Below are 24,865 nucleotides of genomic sequence, written 5' to 3' on the forward strand. Positions count from 1 at the left end.
GCAAGAAAAGAGATGTTAATTGAGGGCAAGCAATTCTAAAATTGTATCATTACTGTTACTTTCTCCCTGAAAAAACTTCAGTAAATACCATGAAGTGCTATTCGTTGCCAAGGGAATTTCTAGACACTTTTAAATCTCAACAGCCCCTAACTTCAGATGGCACAAACAGAAATCTTGGTGTTGGGAAGACGACTAGCCGAATCAGATTTACATCTGCCTCTGTCCTGATCTTCTTGGGCAGCTAACGCCACAATAAACAATCACTGCCACCTGTTAGAAATTTACTCTTTGCCTTTTTACCGATCTGATGCCCTCATGTTTACCGTCTTAATGCTCCCAACAGATTATGTGGTAGGTACTAAAATATTCAATTTGTAGCTGAAGAATGCTCAGCTAATGAAGGAACTGAGTGTAGATGCAGCCACATGTAAAGGAACATTAATCTCCCTAACATATAATCTTACAACTCATACAATAAGAACAAGTGAAATATGGACAAATGACACAAATATGGAATTCACAAATGAAGCAATACATAGGACCAATCAACACATGGAAAGATGTTCGAAAGCACTTCAATCTACCCAAATTGCCTAAGCAGTTAGGGAAAAAAAACCTCACCAGTTTTGTGGACACTTTTTGATAGAATTAAAGAAAAAATGTATTTCATAAGAGAGAGGATCGTTTCAATTAACATAATTAAAGCCCATAAGATGTGCCTGAGCACTCTGGAAATTATAGACTGTTAAAACTCCATCTGTGGGACCAAGAATGGAATGGATACATTTCTCCCTGTTCCTCCCTGTAAGCACAGCCAAAGCCCCGGGCATCAGAATTTACGGATTCATGACGCAAGACTCCTGAGAGTCACACAAGCTGTATTACTATTATCGGGCACAAAATGGTCGTGTTTCCATACCTACAGGCTCCCTGCTGTGTGAGATCTCCCAAACCCCATGTGAGAGCTCATCTATTACTTGTCCAGTGTGGGAATATTGTAGACTCCCTGCTTAGGCAGTGCCTTGATTGCTTGTGTTCTTGAAATTATAAGTAAAGCTTTATATGGATAAGATCTCTGATGCGTGCAAGTCTGATCTAAGACTGATCCTGTGTTAGTTAGCAAGTTGCCAATCAAGAAGGCTCTAGCAGTTTCTGTTTTCACCAAAAATATGAGTTTCTCACCAAGACTGACTAGATTCTACCATCTGAGTGGCCATAACTCATTGCCATTTAAATTTGTATTTTTGTTTATTAATACTATTTTTACATGTTTGCTGACTCTTTGAATTTGTGTATATATGTATACATTTTCTGCTAGTATTATTTGCCCTTCTTTTTTTAAAGAATTTATATTGTTTATTTAAAAATTAAGAGAAAAAAGGCTAAAGGGGTGGAAGGAAGAAAACAGATTAAGAGAATAAATATAGATATCTTATTTGCCCTTCTTTTTTTAGGTTAATTTTTCTTTTTCTCATTAATCTGAAAAACATCATAGTGTAATGATGAAGTATGTGGATTCTGGGTTCAAATCCTGGTCTGTCACTTGCCTATGGCCTTAGAAAAGTTACCTAAGTTCTAGGTTTCCTCATTTGATGCCTATTTCATAAGGTCATGTGAAGATTATATGAGACAATGCATGCAAAATACCAAGAGTATCACCTGGTACATAGTAAATGCCCAAAGGATGCCAGCCAGTCATAGGAGCGCTTCATATATTTTACATATTAATTTTTTGATTATTGAATACATTGTGAATATTTTCTCCTAGTCTGGTGATTATGTGTTAACTTTGCCTAAATTTTGTTTAAATTTGTCTGGAAGGAAATCTCTCATGCAATCAAATCCGTCATTCCTTCCCTCTGTAGATTTTGTTATAATTCATTATTCATCCAAATCATTTTATTGATTTGACGACTCCAGATTTCAGTTGTTTTCTTTAACCTGCTTTGTGATTTTTGCAGTCGAATCCTAAGACCCTTCTTTGGTCTCAGCAGACGTGACTCTTGTATTTCTCTCATAGAAGACACTCATCAGCCACTCCTTTTTCACTTTTTCCCTAAAGATCATGTTCTTTCTGTTCTTGCTTCTCTTTCCACATCATACTCCCTGGATGATCTTATCAACTCTAATGGTTCCAACAGTCCCCCTAAGCAGACGACACTGAAATCTTCAGAGCAGTATTTCCCATTGTTTACAAGGTATTTCCAACACATGTTCCACAATCACCTTAAATTTCTTCTAAAACTGAGCTTTACATAAAGCCTCTATACCTATACTAAAATGCAATGTTCGCTAAGGGATACGGTTGTGCTTTTTTTCTTTAACTTACAACAAACAGTATGTATGGAATTTTTTTAATGAACAGACGAGCTGAAATATGTTGATGTAATATGCATAGAATCTCTCTAGGAAGACACCCCAAAACTGGCAAAAGTGGTTGTGACAAGAGGAACACACTTTTGACTTTAACTTCTTTGCTCCGTGTCTTTCGAATTTTATATAACAACATGTAATGCCTGTTCAAAAATAAACACAAAGCTACAAATAGGTAAAAGGGACCCTCTCTCCTCAATCCCGCCAAGAGACCTAGTCCCTATTTTGGTGATGATACTCATCCACTCAGTCTCTGCTAAGCCCTTGGGAACCACCCTCCATCTCCTCAAATGTGCATCCAAGTACCTTATTCTGTTGAAATGCCTTAGAAATGGATGCTTTGTCCACCTCCTCATTTGACAGTGACTCTAAGAACACACAGTGAGCTGAGCGCTGGGCTGGAGGTAAAGAGATGAATGAGACACAAAGTCGTACAGCCCCCTCGAGAAGCCCCTAGGGGTGCAGGGAGGCACAGCGCACATTTTAATACTATTTCTTAAGTAGCTGATTCCTTAGGCCATTTGCAAGTATTTATTTAGGTAAGAGATCATAAAATATACTTCTGTAATACACATACGAAAAAACACATTTGAATGAAAAATAAAATGACAGGAGGTGACAGTATTTAGTGTTTATAAATGAGACCATCAATAACTTTAACAATTCAGAGAAGAAATTCGAAGTGTTCTTAATGTTGAGACCATGCTTTACAATATTTTATAATTAAAAAAAAAGTATTAGGCTTTTAAATGTAATACATGACTTTACAGCTTTTCAAGTGATTTTCTTAATGGGTTTCTAGACACTGTTGTATGTGGATGTGGAAAAAGAAAAGACAAGAACTTTGGCAAGCAAAGTATTAGTCCATAGCAGCTTGGTAAAGTTCAGTTTTCTTACATAACGATTCTTCAGTTTATATTTGTTCTTGTTACAGGAGCAGAAAGAACTAACTTGCCATGTATATTTGAGGAGTCTGTAAGCTATATAGCAAAAATAGTTATTTTTAAAAGCCTGTATTCCATGAAAATGTGCACCACACAGCATCTAAAATAACTGAGTAAATGTAAACCATGTGATTATTAAGTCTTCTAAATAAAATATTCAACCCCAAATCTCACACAATATCCCATATGTCCACATCTCTTATCTGAAGGCAGCCTTAAGCTTTAAACTAATATATATTTGCTATTTTGAAAAAGTTGTTCCCTCCATTACTAAAAATGCTTCTGTGAAGTCCCTTAGAATTTTTTTTTCAGTCCTCTAGTAACAAGATGTATCATGATCAATAAGTGACCACAACCTTAGAAAACAGTACCGAGGCCAGAGAAAGGATGGTCAAGTTGGAGGTTTCTGTCTCCAATCCTGGAAGACTCTTCTACTTTGAGACCCACAGCTCCAAGAAGACAACTCAAAATTCCTTATTTAAAAAAAAAAAATTTTTTTATCATGAATAACTGAATAATTAGATTTCTAGGAAAATGAGGTTTTTAAATTAAAATTTAGCAAAATTGACTACAATAAATTTTTTCTTCCAATCATTTAAGAATAATAACAAAAGAGAAATCAGGTGAAATTTTACATACAAAAGATATAAATACTGCATAAAATGTAGTGAATGAATATTGGCACATACCCTTTCGCATTTAAAGCATAAAATGCAAGTCAGCAAATTTGATGCTCTTAACATACATTTATGACACAGGTCAGAAAACCTCTATGTGACATGGAAGTGTCCCACACTTTAAGGCTTTCCAATAGGTTTATAGCAAGCATCAGGTTGCCAGAGGCGAATATCAACAAGAACTTGATTGAGTTTTTGCATCCAGAGATCCCGCTCTTCTTTGGTATCTGCAGACAGCCAGTTCCTACAGGAATAAACAAAAATGTCAGGAACTTTTCCCCTATCCCATACCTCCATGTATGTTTGCTCAGAGGGAGCCTAAGTAGTAAAATGAGTAACTCATTACTATCTTTCTTTTTTTTTCATTACCGCCTTTTAATGGATGCTTATTAAGCGCCCCATAGTGAGGTGCTTCCCCAATTACAATCAGATTGGTTAGCTGAACCATAATTCACATTGATGATATTTGGGAAATGATGGACTTTCACACCAAAGACAGTACCTATCTTTTACAGGTGATCTGGCTGGGCAATTTGGTGGTGCAGGACAGCCACTGGTGGGCCCTTCCTAGAAAAGCAAGTGTGCCCCAGGCCTGAATGTGGGAGCCCCCCAGGCACCTCAGACTCGGGCTCCCTAAGAGCTGGAATCACAGGCTCATGGACCCTCACCTGGCTTTATAGGTAATACTATTTTGTACTGTCTCGCCTTATTTTTGTCTCACTGTGTTAGCAGAGCAAGGTATTTACGATAAATGATCTGAAGATCCTAAGGTGTCGCCTATCCTAACCTCTCTGTTCACATCAGGACTCTCTTCTTTGTATCCTTATTTAGCTACATCTTATATCTAAGTTTAGGTTTAACCAAAAAAGTGACACTCCCAATAGTTTATTCTGTTCATCTCCAACCATAAATTTGCAGAGAGAATGACATTGTTTTTTATAAGTCACCTGATAAATTGAGAGCATTTTGGGGATGGCAAGGAAGGGATGTGTCAAGTCCTAAGTAATACTTGACTTCTCAATTACACATGAAATCTTCAAACTTAACCCAAAGAATATTAGCTAAACTGCCTTGAAAAAGGCTCCACTGTGAGTATACGGGAAAACAGGATTAGCTAAGATATAACTTGAATGCCATGCTTTTCTTAACTATATTAATATAGATATTAGATTGCTCTCTGACTAATGTGTGTGTGGTTTGTTTTCTCATTCAGACCATACCCTCTTTGAAGACAAGGACCATCTCTGATATTTCTTACAGTGGTTAAGAACATAGTCGGCAATCAGTTACTTAGCTGACAGAAAATGTACAGCCTAATACATACTTGGTGACACAGAGTGTGTCCCTGCATTGGCTGACCAGAGTCTCTCGGTCATCTTCTCTTTGTGGTCGGACAGTAATTAATTCAAAAGTGTTGCGTCTCGCACAAAATTCTCTGTTGGCTGGTTCTATCTGACGACTGGTACAATTGGCCAAATTTAATCTTCCTATGGGATTCTATGAAAACAAATTTTTAAAAAACACAATTAGTAGAAAATAAACAAGACCATTTAAGTCAGTAAGCATCAAGCAGTATTCAAGTTGGCACAAACTGAAAGTTAAAAAGCCATTAATTTAAAAGTTAAAATCTAATTATGTGAGTTTAGAGAAACATATTTAATATTTATTATTGTTCTTTTGCTGGACATAAAAATAAAACCAAAAATGTTAACAGGAGATCTCAGCCAACTTACAAAACAAACTCTTTGTTATGGAAAACTTTAGATTAAAAAAAAACAACAGCATAATGAACTTCTCTATATGCATCACTCACCTCCAAAAATGAGAAACACACATTCAACCACCTGACAGCCCACTCACTTCCTCCCTTTCTATGAACAGAAACCCAGACATCTTATTTCACCTCTAAATATTTTCTATGCATCTCTAAAAGATACGGCCAAGCAATTACTTTGGATTTTCAGAAGCTACATGATTCCTAAGGGACAAGAGTTGAAGATAAAAATTTGAGACTAAATGATCCTGAAAAATGGGAAAAGGGACATGTATGGGCACAAACAATTTAGAGACAGCCAACAGAAGTGTAACTCTGTTAGTAATTTAAAAAAAAATTAGAATGAAATACACCATTTTAAAACCTTAGATTGGCCAAGTCTGGAAAGAATGGTAATAACTTCTGTTGATTGGTTGGGAGGTAACAGAAACTCTCATACACTGCTAGTCAAAGCACAAAATGATCTATTACTGGTAGATAATTTGATAACAACAATCAAAAAACATTAAAAAAATGTGACAATGAATATATGTACGTTCATGTATAACTGAAAAATTTTGCTCTACACTGGAATTTGACACAACATTGTAAAATGACTATAACTCAATAAAAAAGTGTTAAAAAAAAACATTCAAAACGGGCATATTCTGATTCTACAATTTCACGTAAAAGAAACATGCTAAGCAAATATGCAGGTGCACAAAGATGTTTAGATAGGTGTAGTCACTGTTTTTTCATAATAGTAAAAAGTTTGAAACAAATAAACGACAGTAATAGGGGACTATTTAAACAAACAGTAATGTTTCCAGAAAGTACGGCAGACAAACAGCCTGAAAGACCTCCCATAACCCCCCAAATGCTAGATAAGTAAACTCACAAGAACGTAAAAGACACCTTCAAGGGCCAAAATCAGCAAGGAAGAGAGAGTGCAGGGTGGTGAGCTAGCCTGAAACATGGCTTCACAGGGGTATTTACCAGGGTTAGGAAGCAGCAACCTGGACTCATACGGGTGAAATGATATAATATAGTCTGATATCAGCTTTAAAACAGCTCAGCAAAACAAGAACAAAAGAGTATGCATGTTGCGGAGAGATAAATGAAACATGAAAATTAATTATTGTTGAAGCTAGGAGTCTATTATACTATCTCTCTCTGTCTTGTGTACATTTGAACATTTCAATTATAAAAAGTTAAATATATGGGTACATATATTTCCCTACGTGCACACGTGCGCACGTGTGTGTGTAAACAGCAAGGGCCAAGAATAAGTAATATATTATTGAATGAAACTACAAGTTAAGAGACTTGCCTTACCAGACATTAAGATTTATTTTAAAATTATGGTAACTGAGACTGAGAAATAGAGACCAAAGAAAACAGAATAGAAATCTAAACCTAGACCTATATATATAATGATATTTTGATACATGCCAGAAACAGCATATGGATTAGTGGGGAAGGGATGGACCATTCAATGGTGCTGGCATAACTGGGTTTTCAAATGTGGGGGTGGGGGGTTGGGGAAGGATCAATTCCAGGTAAATTAAATGAGAAATGTAAAATTTTATAACTAGAGTAGGGATGGTTTTCTTATGTAAGACTCAAAAAACAAAATGATAAAGCAATAAATTGACAAATTTGATTATCTTAGCATTAAAAAAATCTGTTTATGAAAAGATACTATAAAGATAAATTAAAACCTATGCCAAGCAAAAGAACAGGGAAATAAATGGCCAAAACACATAAGAAAAGATGCTTACTCTTAATTCATAATCAAGGAAAATCAAAATAAAAACATAGTGAGATAACATTTCACACCTATCATATTGACTGAGTTCAAAAGGCTGACACACCAAGTGCTGGTGGGATGTGGAACACTGAGAACTCTCATATACTCCTGGTGGGAATGGAACATCGTACAACCACTTTCCAGAATCACTGGACAAAATCTAGCTAAGTTGAAAATGTGCGAAACTCTACAAACCAGCAATTCTGCTACTACACACAAACCCAAGAAAGAGCTCTAATTCATGTTATGTAAGAAGCTAAGTCATAGCAGAGCTGCTTATAATAGCCACAATTTGGAAATAATCTAAGTGTCCATAAATAGGAGAAGTGGATAAATTAACTGTGACACATTCTTACAGCGGAATACCTGAGTACAGAGAAAGATGGCTGGAGCTCTATGAACTAAAGCTACATGCACCAATCTAGCCTAATTTCACAAACCATGGTGATTCAAAACATGCAAGTTGCAGAACAGCATATGCAGTATGATATTATTTGTAAAATGTTTCAAAATACGCAACTGCAGTAACATATACCACTTAGGAATATGTACATATATAACAAAAATTTAAGGAAATACATGGGAACAAAACTATTTCAGGATAGGAGTTATCTATGAGGGAGAGACAATTACATAGGGAGCATCAACTGCACTGATAACACAAAGGCTGACAGAAATTACTTGTTTTTTAATGTCTTTTTGAATAGTCTAAATATTTCACAATAAATTTTTAAATAAAATTTTACATGGCTACAGTGTAATACACATAGATATTTAATGCAATATCACAGATGAATTTGTATTGATGTGAAAAAATGTCAGGATATATTATCAAGTAAAAATCAAGTTATAAAAAATGATACTTTATTTTTTAAGTTTAAAGAAGATTCATAAATGGATATATAATTATATATTTTAAAAATTTAGAAGGATACACAACCAAAATATAACAGTAATTGTCTCTGTTGTGGATGATTTTACTTTGTAATTCTGCTTACTTCTATTTTCCAGTTTCTGGATTAAAAAAAAAACCACCTGAGCAATAACATTAAATTCTTTAAAAACTAGATGCAATTTGTTACATAAAATCTTATCAAATTTTAGAAACAAAATCAAAACCACTATGTTCCTATGGTAGCTTTCTATTACTGTTTTATCTCAGATTTAGGTAAATCAACTGTTAAAATACAAAAGTGAATGTAACGTATTTCTGACTAAAAATGTCAATTAAAAACATTATGAAACTTCCAGGAAAAAGAAAAATATATGTCTTAAGGTATTTTCAGAGTGGTCAAATCAAAGGAAATGGATAAGATGTAAAATTTTTAAACAAATACACATACATGCACACCCACACTCATTCACTAGTCTTGCAACAAGAATGTTTTTAATGGTTCAGTAAATATACTCAAAGGGGAATTTGGGTGGGTGATGGGGGCCACAGGGAACACTTGCATAAAACATTATCTGAAAGTCAATCAGGGTTTTCACTACTGATCAACAATATTAATATTACCTTTCGTTTCTCATCATCTGGGTAAGTCCAATAAGAAATACAGTTTCCAGAAAGAACACACCATCTTCGATGCCAGGCACCAAAACCACTAACATCTTCAAATATGGTCTGGAAAAGTCAATGAAATACTGACTTCAGAAACTTGAGGATCAATTACATGTTTTCTATACATTAAACTTCAGTATGCTGACATATTTCATACTTCAAAATCTACTTGCATGCTTTTCATCATCTGCTTTACCTTAGTAATGGAAATCACTGGTTGCTCATATGCAGAAATTTGCCTACATTTTCAACATCGTCTATAAGCATACAGCATGTAAGAACTTTCAGATATTAACCAAATAAAGACTTTAGACTTTTTAAAGCATGGTGTCCCTAACCAAATGCTCCTTAAATAAAAGTACTTCAAGTTTTGGAAAGTAAAATATCAGAATATCATACCTTATATATTGGGAAAAAACTAATGATAGCATGTTAAGTTAGACTTATCTTAATATGGAAGATGGTATTTAATTCAGGAGAACAAAACAGGATCAGAAAAGAGTCAACTCATGATTGTAAGCCTTGAGAGAGCACTGTGATAAACATCAGAACTCCCCATCTCCTGCTGAGCCTTCAACCACATGAGGAAGTAGCAGTCAGGTGGTCAGTCAGCTCATGCATCTGGAATGTAAGTTACATTCTAACTAATGGAAGGCGAAGCAATCCTTTTGTTAAGGACAGGATTCTGGAATAGGTAACTAACAACATGTGTTTTTTCCATGGAAGTACTTTTACTTAAGCCATATAAGTAGAAGCTGCTTTTTCCTCCCACTATTTTTTAGTTGTAGTCATAATGGAGCCCTAACTTATATGAAAGTCCTTAGTTTTAATTTAAAAAAAAATTCCTATTAAGAACTGTTATGTTACAGAATGAGGCAAGGTAAAAATGTAACAATGCTATAGATTTGGCGCTGGCAAACTTTCTGTAAAGGGCAAAGATTTGAGACTTTGTGGGCCATACAGGTCCTGTCACGGCTATTCACTTCTGCTGTCACAGTGCAAAAGCAGACAGAGACAATATGGAAACAAACGGGCTCAAGTCCCAGTAAAATTCTGTATAAACAAGCAGCGGGCCATACTTTGCTGACCCCTATCATAGATAATCCAAAGGCATCTTTGTGTTTGGTTTCAGAAAGCATTAAGGCTTTTCCACCTTCCAATGGCTCAACTAAGCCTTACACCAACCCTCTGATGGTGGGAAGTACACTCTTTCTGTGTGAATTTACCACTAGGTGACTTGAGTTAGGAGTGCAATCGCTGGCCATGGGGGAAGTTACTTTGTGTGGAGAAGTGCTTCCACCATAGAATGAAACCTCAAATTTGTTAGCCTGATTAATTAGCTAATGAGCTTATACTCCATGTGTCCTCTTGCCCCACCTTTTTTTTCTCCTCCTGTTCACCCTCTTTCCTCCCCACCAAATGCTTTCTCTAGGCAACATTACTCATAGCCACCCAAGGGAGAAAGATAGGAATCTTGTTACTTCAGGCTCAAGCACAAAGTCAGTATAAATGACTCACCAGCGCCCACATGTGTTTATATTCACCTTTTACATCATACAGATAAATAGAAAAGGAAAAATTTGATGGATAAAGATAATACAAGTTATGATTACACTCTATTATAATCAAAGAAGAATCACAAGAGGATGGTGTTTTCATTTTTACAGCTGAGAAAACTGAGGGCCAAGGAAATTAAATGACAACACACAATCACAAAGCAGAACTGGAATCTTCTAGCTAATCCAGAATGTACTTCTCTTGCTGCTCATCAGTCTTGGCAGAGCTAGACTAGCACCATTTTAGCATCATTTCGCTAGTTTCTCTCGTTGGTCGTCTCCTTTCCAGCTGTTCCTGGCACATCAGGAAGGAAAACTGAACCAAGCGACTTTAATTTCAATGACTACCTCTATTTTTTATAGAGGTTAGAAGTAATTAAAAAGCGTTGGTTAGACAGGGGACAGAAGTCATTCTGGGGAATCCTGAGCAATTTTTTTGCCACATTTCTGTAAGTGTGGATCGTGACAGGAACACTCTATAGGATTCAAGACAGAGTAAACCTGAAGAGATCTCTCTAAACTAGTTAATAGCCCAGCTCAAAAATTAAATAGCTCAAACATTATAGGCAAATGAACCAGCTGCCCTAGGTGCTAAAGGTATCTATGATAAAATACGGAAATACTTACATTAAAAGAAAAGATCAGGTAAACAGTGCCTTCAAGTCAGAAATTTATAAAAATGCTTTTCCAAGAATATCTAGTGCCACCTGCTGGATTTACATGTGAAAAAAGTCTGATTTACAGTCACCTTGGCCACCTGAACTTTCTGTACAGTCTAGCTCTTCTTTCTGTAGCCTTTGACAGCAATGGCAAATTGCTCTGTGGTCTCCTTTGTATAGGTCAAATTCTTGCCTCACAAAGAAAATCAAAGCTATTAGATTTTCTCTACTTCTCGCACCACACCCACAATCTTCTGCGTATTCTGCACACATACCTTTCTCCTCTGATAATGGAAAAGGTAGAATCTGTATAAGATCAACCCCATGAACCATGACACGGGTCTTATTTGTTCTCACTCTCATGACCTTGTTCCACGTATTAGTCCTTAAACCTAACGCTCGTTCCCCTCTACTTTCCTCTCCTTTCAACCTCTTTGGCCCTACTAAAAGCTACCCATTTGAATGTAAAAATGCTCAAGTCTCTGTCTTAAAAGTGTCAACAAAATCCTTCTTTCACCCTACGTGGCTCTGTAAGTACCACACTCTTTACTCCTTTGCGGCCAAACTTTGTTTCAAACAGTTGCTGTACTCCCATTCCTCACCCTCCACTCCGTTTGTAAACATTTGCAATCTAGCTCCTGCTCTCACCAAGACTAGAATGACCACCTCATAAATAGTCTGACAGTCTCTAATAGATCCTTACCTAACCTGACCACTCCCTCTTTCAGACTCTCTTCTCCTGGCAGTCATGACACTGAATTCTCCATTGCCCTCCCTGTAGTCTCCCTCGAGAGCTTCTCCTTCTAGGTCTGTGGCTTAAGTGTTAAGTGTTCTCCTGGTTCTGCTTTACCCAACTTCGCCTAAGCTTCTATTACTGTCTCTCTGCTGCAGATTTCCAAATCTTCATCTTATCTCAAATGTCTATCTTGCGCTCCAAACTCGAACCTTTGAAACATGTCTTTTGGCATCTAAAATTCAAGTTGTTTAAAACTTAACTCATTAAAACTTCCTATCTTTGGTGGGGATTGACTAATGAGAGGCATGAGGGAACTTTCTGGGGTAATTTTCTATATCTTAATAGAAATTTGGGTTACATAGATGTATGCCTGTGTCAAAACTTGGGGGATGTACACTTAAGATTCAAGGGAACATGCTAATGTCTACAGTATACTTTTAAATTCTTCCCCCCAAATATGGTGTTTCAGGATTGGCTAGAAGGATGGCTAGGTAGTAGACACACAATAAAGCAAGGATAGTAAAAAATGTTAAAGGCAAAATCTAGATGCTGGGTATATAGGTGTCCACTGTAAAATTCTATAAACACTGATGTATGTTTGCACTTTTCCACAATAAAATTTTGGGGAAAAACACTTTCCACCCCAAACACAGACACTTGCTCCTCCCCTAAGGTGCCTGATCTCAGCACAATCACTGCCACTCAACAAGTTGTGCAAGGCGGGGATCTGCGTGACATCCTCACTTCTGCTCCTCCACCCCTACAGTCAAACCACTAGGGTCTGCCCTTCTTCATCTCTCCACCCTGACTGCCAGTCCCCATCCCCTCTCTCACGGGGTAACTCAGTCTCCTCACTAGTCTTCTTCAGGGTCACCACTCCTCAATCCACTTCTAAGTGTCAGTCAGAATGACTTCCCTAAACCCCATATTTGATGTTATTCCTCTGCCTAAGATCCTGCAAGAGTATCCAGCTGACTACAAGATAAAGTCCAAATTCCTTAAAAGGCCCTCTAACACTTGGCCCCATTTCCCTCAACCTCACTTTTCTCCCCAGTCACTTCCCTCACTTCCCCACCTCCACGCACAGGCTCAAACTCTAAGCTTAGCTATCTTGAAATGTCTGCCACTATGTAAATGTGTCATCTTTTTCTTCGGTGGGGGTGAGAGAGGGAAGGGCCCCAGGCCATTTGTACATGCTTTCCCCTTCATCTGGAACACCTCTCCCTCCTCTTTCCCTCTGGCTAACTTATTCAGTTAGCAGTTTACAAGTTATTTCCAGTAGCTCTCTTGAAGCCTTCCCACCCATACCGAAGCCCTGGTGTCCCACCAATTTAAACCCATGCACTGCATGCTTTCTCCTATTATAGTACTGTGTTGTATTTACCCGTTCACTTATAATCCTCCTTTTTAAACTAAAAGTTCCTGAGTAGAGGGATTATTTTTCATGGCCTATTATATTTCCAGCACTAGCACAGTGACTGGTATGTAGTGGACATGCAACAAATCTTTACTGAACCAATTTATCACTTAATCACATAGGATTTATTCCTAAGGGAAACAGTCTATACTTCACAAAATGCAAAAAAGAAAATATAGATTTTGTTACTTACTAGAAAACCTCTTTCTTCAACACTTGAATTCACTTGACACTTTATTTTTAAATAAATATGACCTTCCAAAGGAGATAGAAAGGGCACCTGTGAAGAAAGAGAGTAAATTATTTGTAAAACAGTTTCAAGGTGTGATGTTTCTTGATAAAACATATATAAATCATGAATAGAGAATATTATGCCTTGAAAATAAAGTATTTTCTAAAGCTGGAATATAACATAGGTGGCCAAAAAGCCACTAGTTCCTTAGCAACAAATGCTTTTGAAGAATAAATTCAGTCAAGGTAGAGTTTGATTAAAAACAGAACCCTAAGCCCCAAATTAATGTAATAAAGAAAACACAGATTTAAGAAGAGAATACATATGTTTATCCATTTTCTATCAACAGAATATACTTGACAGAAGGTGGGATAAACCAACCGGTATATCAATACAATGTAATATTATTCAGCAATAAAGGACAGGGAACTGCAGAATGGAAAAGTTGATCCTCAAATTCATATGGGATTGCAAGAGGTCCCAAATAACCCACTCTTAAAAAAGAAAAACAAAGTTGAAGGAATCTTACTTCCCAATTCCAAACCAATCCAAAGCTACAGTAATCAGAACAGTGTGGTACTGGCATAAGGAGAGACACAGAGATCGCTGGGATAGAATTGAGAGTCCAGAAATAAACCCATACATATATGCCAGACTGATTTTCAACAAGGGTACCAAGGCCATTCAATGAGGAAAGAGCAATCTTTTCAACAAATGATTCTGGGGAAACTGGAGAGCCACATGCAAAAGAGTGAAGTCGGTTCCCTACTTCATATCACATACAAAAATTAACTCAAAATGGATAAGTGACCTAAATATGAAAGCTAAAACCATACAACTCTTAGAAGAAAACACAGGAGAAGATATTCAATGATTGTGGATTTGGCAATGGACTCTCAGATATAATATCAAAAGTAAGTGAACAAAAGAAAAGATAGACAAACTTCATTAAAATGAAATTTTTTTCAGTATGGAGGTCCCTCAAAAATTAAAAATAGAACTACCATATAATCAAACAATCCCACTACTAAGAATTTATCCAAAAGAATCAAAATCAGGCTCACAAAGGGTTATTTGCACTCCCATGTTCACTGCAACATTCTTCCTAATGGCTAAGAGGTGGAAGCAATCTAAATGCCCATCAACAGCAGAAGAGACAAAGAAAATGTGGAACAGTTTCCTTTCTTTCCACTTCTGCATATGAAAACTACTCTAGGCCATCTGGATCCCGCTCTCCTTAGAGTATCTGTCTTTTAGGCCCTGAAACTCCCGGTATATATTTTCTTACGTGTCCTAACCCGCAGACCAGACACCTCTGCAAAGCAGATCCTTGAGGTCAACTATTGTGTCTTTCTCATGTTTGTTTCCATATCCTATTGCCAAATCATATCTAGATATTCAATAAATGTTTGCTAAAAGAATATTATTTTGTCAAATAATACCCAAATACTCCTATTGAAAAGAAGAGGGTGGAGAATGTGTTACATAGAAACAATAAAATATTATTCAGCCATAAAAAAAGGAAATCCTGTCAAATGTTACAACATGAATGAACCTTGAAGACGTTATGCTAAGTGAAATAATCCAGTCACAAAAGGACAAATACTGCAGGAGTCCACTGGTACGAGGCAACGTGAGTAGCCAACTCATAGAAGCAGGATGTGTAATGGTGTTTCCTGGGGCTGGCAGGAGTGCGGAAAAGGGAGTTGCTATTCAATGAGCACAGAATTTCATTCATGCAAGGTGAAAAACTTCTAGAGATTGGCTACAATATTGTGCTTATAGTTAATAATACTGTACACTTAAAAATTTGTTGAGAGCAGATCTCATGTTATATACTGTTTATCCCAATAAAATGTAAACTTCAGTGTGTCAAAGCATTCTGTCAAGAAAGTAAAAAGACAATGTACAAAATATGTGAAAATATTTGCAAGTCATATATCTGATAATGGTTTAGTACCCAGAATATATTAAAAACTCTTATAGGTCAACAATAAAAAGATAACTCAATTAAGACATTCCAAACAACCTAATTTAAAAATCGGCAAAGGACTTGAGTAGGCATTTCTTCAAAGATACACAAATAGCCAACAAATACCTTATAAAATGCTCAGTATCAATAGTCATGAGGTAGTAACTGTTAGCTTGATGACAATAATGATGAAGATGAAGAGAAGGATGAGGATTCCAATGGAAATCTCAGATTGCCATTGTGCCCAGAGCCATTTAGTGAAGAATGAATAAAAAGGAATTTGACTTTTATTGGAAGCACATTGTTTTGAACCAAAATAAACATAAGCTAAATTACAAAACAAATAATAATTTATTGAAAGCAGACTTTTTAAATTATTTATTTTACAGTTGAATCACTCTGTATCTATAAAGTTTTTCTTATTCGTTAGATACAAGGTGTTTCCAACATTTATAATCCCCAAATTTATGCTATAGATTAAACCACATTGTGGCTGAAATGTGTCCCCTCCCCACCCCTTACCTAATTCACATGTTGAAGTCCTAACTCCACCACAGAAAGTGACTATGTTTGGAGATAAGAGTCTTTAAAGAAGGTTAAATTAGTTCATTAGTATGGGCCCTAATCCAATAGGATTTATGTCCTTATAAAAAGAGAAGATTAGGACAGACACTTACAGAGAAAAGACCATATGAGGACACCTAAGGGAGACAGCCACTTACAAGCTAAGGGTGAGCGTTTAGAAAAAAACCAACCCTACAACACCTTGATCTTGGACTTCTGGCTTCCAAAACTGGGAAAATATAAATTTCTATTGTTTAAGCTCCTCCAAAAAATTAGTCATTAGGGAAATGCAAATCAAAACTACAGTGAGGTATCACTTCACACCCAATATGTATAAATCTACCCCAAAGGAATAAACGTTATCTGAGCAATAATTACCTAGCAGGTTATACATAGATAAAAATAAAGTTGCCCTATGATGTATAAATAGAGAACTAATACATCTCATGATGACAATTTTCATCAAATGTTTGTGCAATTTTACTTCCAGGCAGATTTCTAAAATTAAGGATCCCATATCTAGCACAAGTCTGCATAACAGAGAGGGCAGAAAGCTGCAGACATAGACCTGACAGTGAAAGCCAATGTTGAAATCTATCTGAAGAAGATTTGTTTAAGGTCAATATGAGAAGGTCTGGAAATGTCCTAAATCCCCATGCCAGATGCCATTACTGTCATGATGCACTGACTCTTCACTCCCAACCATGGCTGATGTGCTAGCTACAGAGACATACACAAAAGTAAAGACAAGCTGAAGAGGGGATTCCTGGTCAAAAAGTATACATTTCAATAGACTAATTCTATAAAACAAACCCCCCAACTTTCTGAATTTAAAGGCATCTATAAAGTAGAATCAAAACATCATATGCCTCATTATCATATTTGTTATAAATTCTCTTGCCTTTTTCTTTTCCATACTGTCAGTGTTAAGTTCCTTAGTCTCCCAATGCTAAGTCATGGTAGTCTACTGTTTAGCCCAGAAAATGCTGCTAGTGAAAAGAATCTCATAGAGATGAGAATCTTCCTTCTACATCTACAGCTGTGAAAAGTAGACAGTATTCTTGGTGAGAAGCTTATCCTGATGAAGTGAATTGAGAATATTCACAGAAGAGTCAATGTCACTACCCCCCAGTCCAGTGTAGAGACGTGTGAAAATGTACAATCCTATTCTGTTTTCTGTTTAACGAAAGGTCCTTTTAAGATTATCAGCATCTCAAAAGGTTATTGTTAAGAGCTGTAAAATGTAGTCCCTATAGTCAGGGTGACTATATAATTTTTTATACACCAGGATTTTTCTGATAGAGAATAATTATACCTGTTAATAGTTATACCAGGCTGACAAAATCACGCCTTCTACCTAGCATAAACCAAGATAGCTTTGGACACGCCAGAACACCTACTCACTTTTCCTACAATCTCAAAATTCTTCAGTGTCAACAAAATCGGTTGTTCTACTTCATAATTGTATGCCCTAATACTGTCTAAACTGACATCTCTATTTCCTAGAAGGTATTAATACCCTTGAGGTTTAAGTCAAAAGATGATTGTGGGATATGCTTCTCTCTTTATCCATAAAAGTATAGTAAAACCTATGATTATTTTGGATTCTCTACTCAAAGAAACAATTTAAGAGTCTGTGACTCACTGAGATTCATAATTCAAATTCCAGGATGCCAGACTTTACATCAGATACCTACAACTTCAAATAAGGGAATCCACTATCAGTAGTATCCTAAATTTGTAGAGCAAACAGCCTGGGTTAACCACAAAAGAAACTGCATTCTGGGGATCTCAGAGATAATTCCGAGACTTGTCATTACTGGTCAAGGTACCAATAAAATAAGCAAATGCTCCCTTGCACTGACGTTCTCTGGTAGGATATGAGAGACTTGTCTACTCTCTCAAATTTAATCAAATAGGATTATTATGTGAGTACAGAAGACCATCCATTTTCCCCACCAATTTAAACATCTGAACCTAACTATTTTGAATATTCTCCTACATCAACTACAAGATATTAGAACAAATATTTGTTCCCCTTACCACTCAAAAAAGCACATTTGGGACAAGTTTTACACCTAAATTGTATTGTATTTGACTCAGAAAGAGATTTTAGAGTTTTGGACACAACCAACTAAATTGAGTGATTTGATTTTACACTCAATCATGTGGTTGGAAATATAAGTTATATTTCAAAAAAATTATTAAGAAAATGGATATATCATAATTTATTTTTAACTTATGTGACATTTTAAATTAAAATGGCAGCAAAAAATTTTTAAAGAGCAATCAGTCTATATTTAACATGTCATTGAAATCTCATTCATTTTAGAGATTAATAAAATCTCTTACAAATATAGAAATTGGCTATGTGACAACACTGAGTAAGGAATACAGTTCATAGAACTCCAGTTCTTATGTTTACATAGTTTGCAAATCTTATTTTTGAATTTAAAATAAAACAAAAAGTACTATACAGCATTTCGCAAATTAGCATTTCCATATACCCACAAAATGCTTGAAATGATCTTCACAAAGGTATTAAAAATCCTTTTAAAAACCTTCTAAAATATATTATATTTAGTAGAATTTTAGCATGAAATGAATTTTAATTTTGAAATTAATAAAGCATCACCTACATAGCAACATACCTATTAGCCAATTAAGATCATAAAAGTTTTCTACTTTTATGTAAAATATCATCAGCAGTTTGTTCAATAGACAGGAGGTAAACAATATTGAACAGATTTTAGTTTTAGACATAGTTATTAATTTGGCATTTTGGTACCCAGAAAATCAATGCTGAAATGACTATAGAATCTTAAAGAATTATAACATGAAAAAAAAGAATATAGGAGAAAAGCCCAAATTACCAAACATGCATGAAAAAAACTAGAGAACTTTTAAAGAAAACTTTAAAGAATTATAAAAGTAAAGAAAAAGATGTCCATCTACAAGAGTCTAAAAGAAAGAATAATGCACATAATTCCTTAATTATTCAAAAACAATCAAGAAGCCATGAGAGTGGTTAGTAAAACAAATACGTAAGCGCCAAAAATTAAGGAGTGATTTTTAAGCTCATTAGTTTCAAGCAAAGAAAATGTGGCAACCTTTTCCTGGAACATATAGCCCAGTAGCTCTTGCTCTTTTACATCATAATTTATCTAAAACAAACAAAATAAAAGACAAAGAGAAAAAAAGAGCCAGAATCACTCAATTTGTTAAACTAGCTGAATTACTAAATTAAAAGTTACATGATTTTTTAAAACATGTCTATATTCTGACTACAGAAATCTTTTATTATAATATTTTAAAATACTCTATATTATATATACAGCAGGAACCAACCCTAGGACTAAAGTTTGCCTCTCATTGTCTCACTACTTAAAATGGTCATGTTAGCTATTAAAAGTTAAGTCATATCACATTACGGTGAAAAAGTATTCAACAGTGACATTATACAGATCTAAATTGTGAAGACTTAAATTTGGAGAGGAAAGAATGGGAAGGAAATCCATCAGATTCATGAGTACTTCTCTAAGAAATTAACCTATCTTTCCCTACTCTGTCAAAACTAAATCTATAAAATGTTAGTCATTTCATAATATTAGTTTCAAACAGGCAAGAAACTACATTTAAAACTCGTAAGCTTAACATCTACATGCAAGAAGTAATACTTGTTTAGTCAGAATTGCCATTTAGAATAAACCAGTACGTGCTGCTGTGAAGACTTAACTATTAAGATAAAGAGAGAAATACTTTCAACATCAAAAAATGTATCATGCAAATAAACCTATGTCTAGTTAAAATTTACAATTCTAACAACATACATTTTCAGCCAAAGATTTCAAAGTACTGGGGCATTTCCATTGACCTAATTTTTCAATCAATCAATAAATAAATTTTGGATTACCTTGTCCAGAGCAAATTTCGTGTTTCCTATTGAAGACAATGACAGCATGTAGGATCCAACAAGGGCAAAGTTGCTGGTCCGCACGGCATTAAGACTGGCCATAACTAAAGAAAACAGAAATGAAGTTTAGTTCAGAGTGACTTTGGTAAGTATAAATAATAATTCCTCACCCCACCCAACTGCCATGGAAAAAACTGCTTCATTTTCCTCTATCTCTAAATATGGTGTGGGACGTGGGGTGGGCGGGCAGAATAAAACATCAACATACTTCCTAATGAAAGGAAGCTGTTAGGTACTTTATATTTAACTTAAGTGAGGTACAGGCACTCCTTAATATTTGGGACAGATGTGTTTCTAAAGACACAGAACCTAAAAATGTGTACATATAACGTAGCTATAAGAAGACTTCATTGCTCCAGTCTAGGATGACAATGAGCAGCGGAGACTTCATCTGCACGGTTCTTCTTAGTTACTCTCTTGAGCCAAGGAAAAAGAAATATAACACCCAAAGCTGAGTGAAATCAACTCAATCCTAATCCCCTTTGGAAAATTTAGGCCCAACGCCACTCTGGAAAAGTCCTTTCCTGGCTTACTGGCACTCCAGTTCCCAGTGAACTAGAAACGTGCTTTTCTGACATGATACAATGCCAGTCAGGAGCAGTGAAGTTAAGAGGTAAATTCCGCAGTGTGGTTAGCACAGAGCAAATCTACAGAACAGGAGAGGCAAGGGTGAAGAGTGATGCTGCCTGCGGCAGCTGTCAAGTGACCAGGCACCACAAGTGTCCTGCCTGCTAGAGCCCGAGTAATGTGATGTTTGCTGGCCTTTGCTGGTATCGGATGGCAGGCTATTCCGGCCAACAATCTTAAAAGCTACCAAAAATCATATAGAAAATATTATTCAAAGGAGACTAAGGTAAACACTCATAAATCAAGATGCCCACGTGTACAAGTATGCAATTGCTTAGTTCTTTTCCTTATTCTAGTGTTCCAGAAAGTTCAAGACCCACTTACCTGAAGAATGAAGGGTGCTTTTCTTAAAAAAAAAAAAAAAAAAAGAGAGATGTGAAGAACAGAAGTTATTTTCTTTATTTGATACAAAGATTTAAATATTAACTACAAAACTCTCCAACATTGCAAAGACTACATTTCAGAAAACATGGAAAGTATTTTTTTCTTTTTAGTATATTTTAAAGTATATTTTAGAAATTTCCAAAGCACTAAGGGCTTAGAAATGGTTAACAAACTTACAATCTTATGTGTAAGATGAAGATTTCTCAAGGAAGCTCAGTTTTTTAAAGATTCTACTTACTGTGGTTATAGATGTGAGGAGTCGCTTAGGAGTAATAGCCTAGAAAAAAAGATAACGGTATATTTCCTATTAAACATTATGATTCAGAGCTTAAACCCAACCAAACTTGAGATTCTCCCGCACAGTAATAATTCTTAAATATGAATACATTATAAATGAATCCTTTATTAAGGCTTTATCCATACTGTTATTCCTTTTTCATTAAAGCTAAATACAATTCTTCTAAATGATGATTCAGGAAAAGAACAAAAGAGCAAAGCCTAGGAAGGAGGGAAACCAAGCTCGTTCTGTTCCGCACACTTGTGGTGACCATATTATTCTTATCAGTCAGACTGAGAGGAGTTAGTGAGAAAATTGTTCAGAGGAAAGGCTTGAGAAAAGTTTAAAGAGGTAACAAAAGTTAGTTGTCAAGTAAATATACAGAAAATAGGATTATCCAGCCTGAGTGTATCAGCAGCTTATACTTAGGATCATGATCACTCACTGTAAGTTTACTCTTAATATTCATACCTACTAAATGCAGTAACTAGGAATTTGGGGCATTAAGATGACCCCAAATAATTAAAAATTATACATAAATTAAAACTGACATTATACATGCTATTTTTGATTATATTTTTACTGGGTTTCTTTCATTCTCACCTTTGACTTGTATGCCTTTTTTTTCTTATCAGTGCCTGCGGGATCTTTCTTCTGCACCTACACATAAACCCAAAGCAAAATTAACTTAAAATCTGATACCTTTAAGAAAAAGTCACTATTAGTTATTTTAGAAAGCTTTAACTGCTTACCAAGCTGTAAACTTCAATATTTATTTCAAAGTCATTGGACACATCTTGCCTGGGAAAATAAAAATGTCAAATTATGCCATTAAAAATGATGCCACAAATACTGTTCTAAGACTCAGAGAAAAGGAATTTACTGTGTTTTAGAACTAAAGACAATAGTTATAAACCATTAAAGAATATAAAAATTAATGAGAATGGTCTATTTTTTTCTGTAATACAAGTCAAACATTTTCTTCATTATTTTGCAACTCAAGATTATCAATAATAAAAGTAATTTTTTTTCACACTGGATTTTGACCCTAGTTTCAAAATAAATCTTTGACACTGAATATAAATGTCTTTCACTGAGACTGAATATTAAGTATATATAAGATTTAAAGCATATATTAAAAAATTGTGGTCCAGATTTTATGTGTATGAATAGTAAATAATGTTAAAACACTTCAAAATATTAAACACCTATAGTCACGTGGAAGAAATGCGCTACTCAATTGAAGGAAACATCAGAAACATAAGAGTTAAACCAACAAATTGAAAAATGAATTACCTGTCCATATAAAAAAGGATGAATATACTGCATTTCAAAAACTGTAAATGCTACCTGTATGCTTAGAGTGTATTAACTCTATTAAAAGAAAAATATGTTTGAATCATCAAAAGCCTAATTTACTCACAGAGTAAATGTAGTAGTGAATGTTAGAGCGTCGCCGTTAAGAGAATTTGAAGTACTTGCTAATGGTGTGGCTACCATATTTTCAGCTCCTGCTTTTAGTATAATTAAGAAATAGTAATTCGCTGCATCTGCAAGAAAAAAAATCACATTACATAATAAGCACAAGAAAAATCAGATTTAGATAATCAGCATTCTGGAAGACCAAATGAATAAAGTAATACTGCAAGTGATTTACACAAAATTTATTTAAATTTTCTAAAGTCAACTTTCCAGACACAGAAAGATAAGCCATAAGCAGGTGAGATGCAAATCCTGGATAGCATCACCAAGGTCTCTTCCTACTGTGTGAACTGTAATAACTTCACCCACATCTCTCAACTTCTGCTGACTTCAAATTTTACCTATTGACCCCAAATTCTTTAGCTAATAGTATCTATCTCAAAAGGGTAAATTATGGCTTGTTATTTCAAGACAGATGAAAATACTGTATTTCTGTGAAAGTTACTGGGAGTCTAATAAAAACATAAACTATTTCTTCACTGCCTGTCATTAAATACCCATGTATCTCAGGTATATACTAAATTAACAATAGATTAATGCCCACACCCCACCAAAATCAGACAACAGCACAAATTAGAACTTAAATTACCTCATTCCTACACTAAATGCTCAAACTTTTAAAGATCTCCATTCTTCACTTTCCCCGTATCTCAAATTCACTTCTCACCTAGCCCTCTATTCCCTCAAAGAGAACGTTTCACACAAAAATATAAAGCCATCCATAAAAAAATTATCCAGAATTTAATAAAACTTGTATTTTATTAAGCCTGCTATATGCCCTGCCCTGTTTTCAGATCCTGGTGCCATAGCCTCCGTTACCCACTTTGCTTATATGTGATTTTAAGTAGAATAGTTTAGAAAAGTTTACTTATTCAATCTAGAAAAATAAATGGAATAAAATTTCAATAGAAGTATCTATACTATGGTACTTTTCACTCCTAGAATTCATAGTCTAGTAGTTCAGCATTCATAGAACAAATTTCTATAATGGAGTGAATTTTAAATAGAACATAGTAAGTAAAATAAATTCTGTTAGATGTCCTTCCACAGTAAAGTTAATGAAAGTCGAACGATCTGCTGTGTCAGGATAACTCATCTTGGCCATTTATTTTATGTTCAATATTATGTTTAACTAGCCTTACTTTCAGTTAGAGCCATGTCTGTTATTACGTGGATCAGTAAGCCCATAGATGAAATTCCTTAGTTATTTTTATATACATATCTTCATAAAAGGAACTAAAGGCCCCAGATACAAGCTTTGCATCTTTATGCTCTACTTGTTCACATCTGCTCAATTCCAATCTAGGTGAGGTTCATAATTTAACATATAATCTAGAAGGGATGCAAATAAAAATCACCATACCTGGTTTCTGAACTGTACTGCAGACAAAATCTGCTTTTAGAGGCAAGCGGATTTCTGACAAAGTAACTGATCCCTTGGAAGGGACAAATTCACTTTGGGATATGGGACCAGCCTTATCCTTCCTCTGTGGCCCTTCATTCTTCAATTTATTCAACTCATCAATCAGAAGTGTTCTCTTCTCAGCTATGTAGAAATATGCAAATTAATATTTCAAGTAATAAAACTGTAATTGTTTCTAAATAAAACCAATTTAAGAAAATGCACTGACATGGCAATTGTACACAAGACCAAAGGCAAAATCAGTAACTCTTTCTTTACACAAACAGGTGGTAGGGAGTTGGGTAAAACTTTGATTGCCCATCTGTTCACCAAATCCTTGTAATTCAATAATTCAACTTTTGGTCAGTTTTCTTGTGTGATTAATCTCTCCATCCTTACACACCCTGTCATCCATCACCACACATACACACACACAACAAAATTCATATACATTTTTTAGCTATAC

At 35.3% G+C, this 24,865-nt stretch overlaps 1 protein-coding gene across 1 annotated transcript in view; it reads right to left on the minus strand.

The window, feature by feature from the left end:
- Nucleotides 1–2,881: 2,881 nt before the first annotated feature.
- Nucleotides 2,882–24,865, minus strand: part of ANLN (anillin actin binding protein) — a 50,713-nt gene continuing 28,729 nt past the window's right edge. The window contains exons 15-25 of the mRNA XM_032482949.1: nucleotides 24,361–24,543; nucleotides 22,939–23,065; nucleotides 22,268–22,316; nucleotides 22,119–22,175; nucleotides 21,477–21,515; nucleotides 21,179–21,200; nucleotides 20,168–20,271; nucleotides 13,680–13,766; nucleotides 9,074–9,181; nucleotides 5,319–5,491; nucleotides 2,882–4,238 (exon numbers count right to left, since the gene is read on the minus strand). Coding sequence (XP_032338840.1) covers nucleotides 4,115–4,238; nucleotides 5,319–5,491; nucleotides 9,074–9,181; nucleotides 13,680–13,766; nucleotides 20,168–20,271; nucleotides 21,179–21,200; nucleotides 21,477–21,515; nucleotides 22,119–22,175; nucleotides 22,268–22,316; nucleotides 22,939–23,065; nucleotides 24,361–24,543 — 1,073 coding nt within the window. The 3' untranslated portion in view covers nucleotides 2,882–4,114. The remainder of the gene's footprint in view (nucleotides 4,239–5,318; nucleotides 5,492–9,073; nucleotides 9,182–13,679; nucleotides 13,767–20,167; nucleotides 20,272–21,178; nucleotides 21,201–21,476; nucleotides 21,516–22,118; nucleotides 22,176–22,267; nucleotides 22,317–22,938; nucleotides 23,066–24,360; nucleotides 24,544–24,865) is intronic.

The sequence above is a fragment of the Camelus ferus genome, chromosome 7 (genome assembly GCF_009834535.1).
Source record: "Camelus ferus isolate YT-003-E chromosome 7, BCGSAC_Cfer_1.0, whole genome shotgun sequence".
Classification (NCBI taxonomy): Eukaryota; Metazoa; Chordata; class Mammalia; order Artiodactyla; family Camelidae; genus Camelus; species Camelus ferus.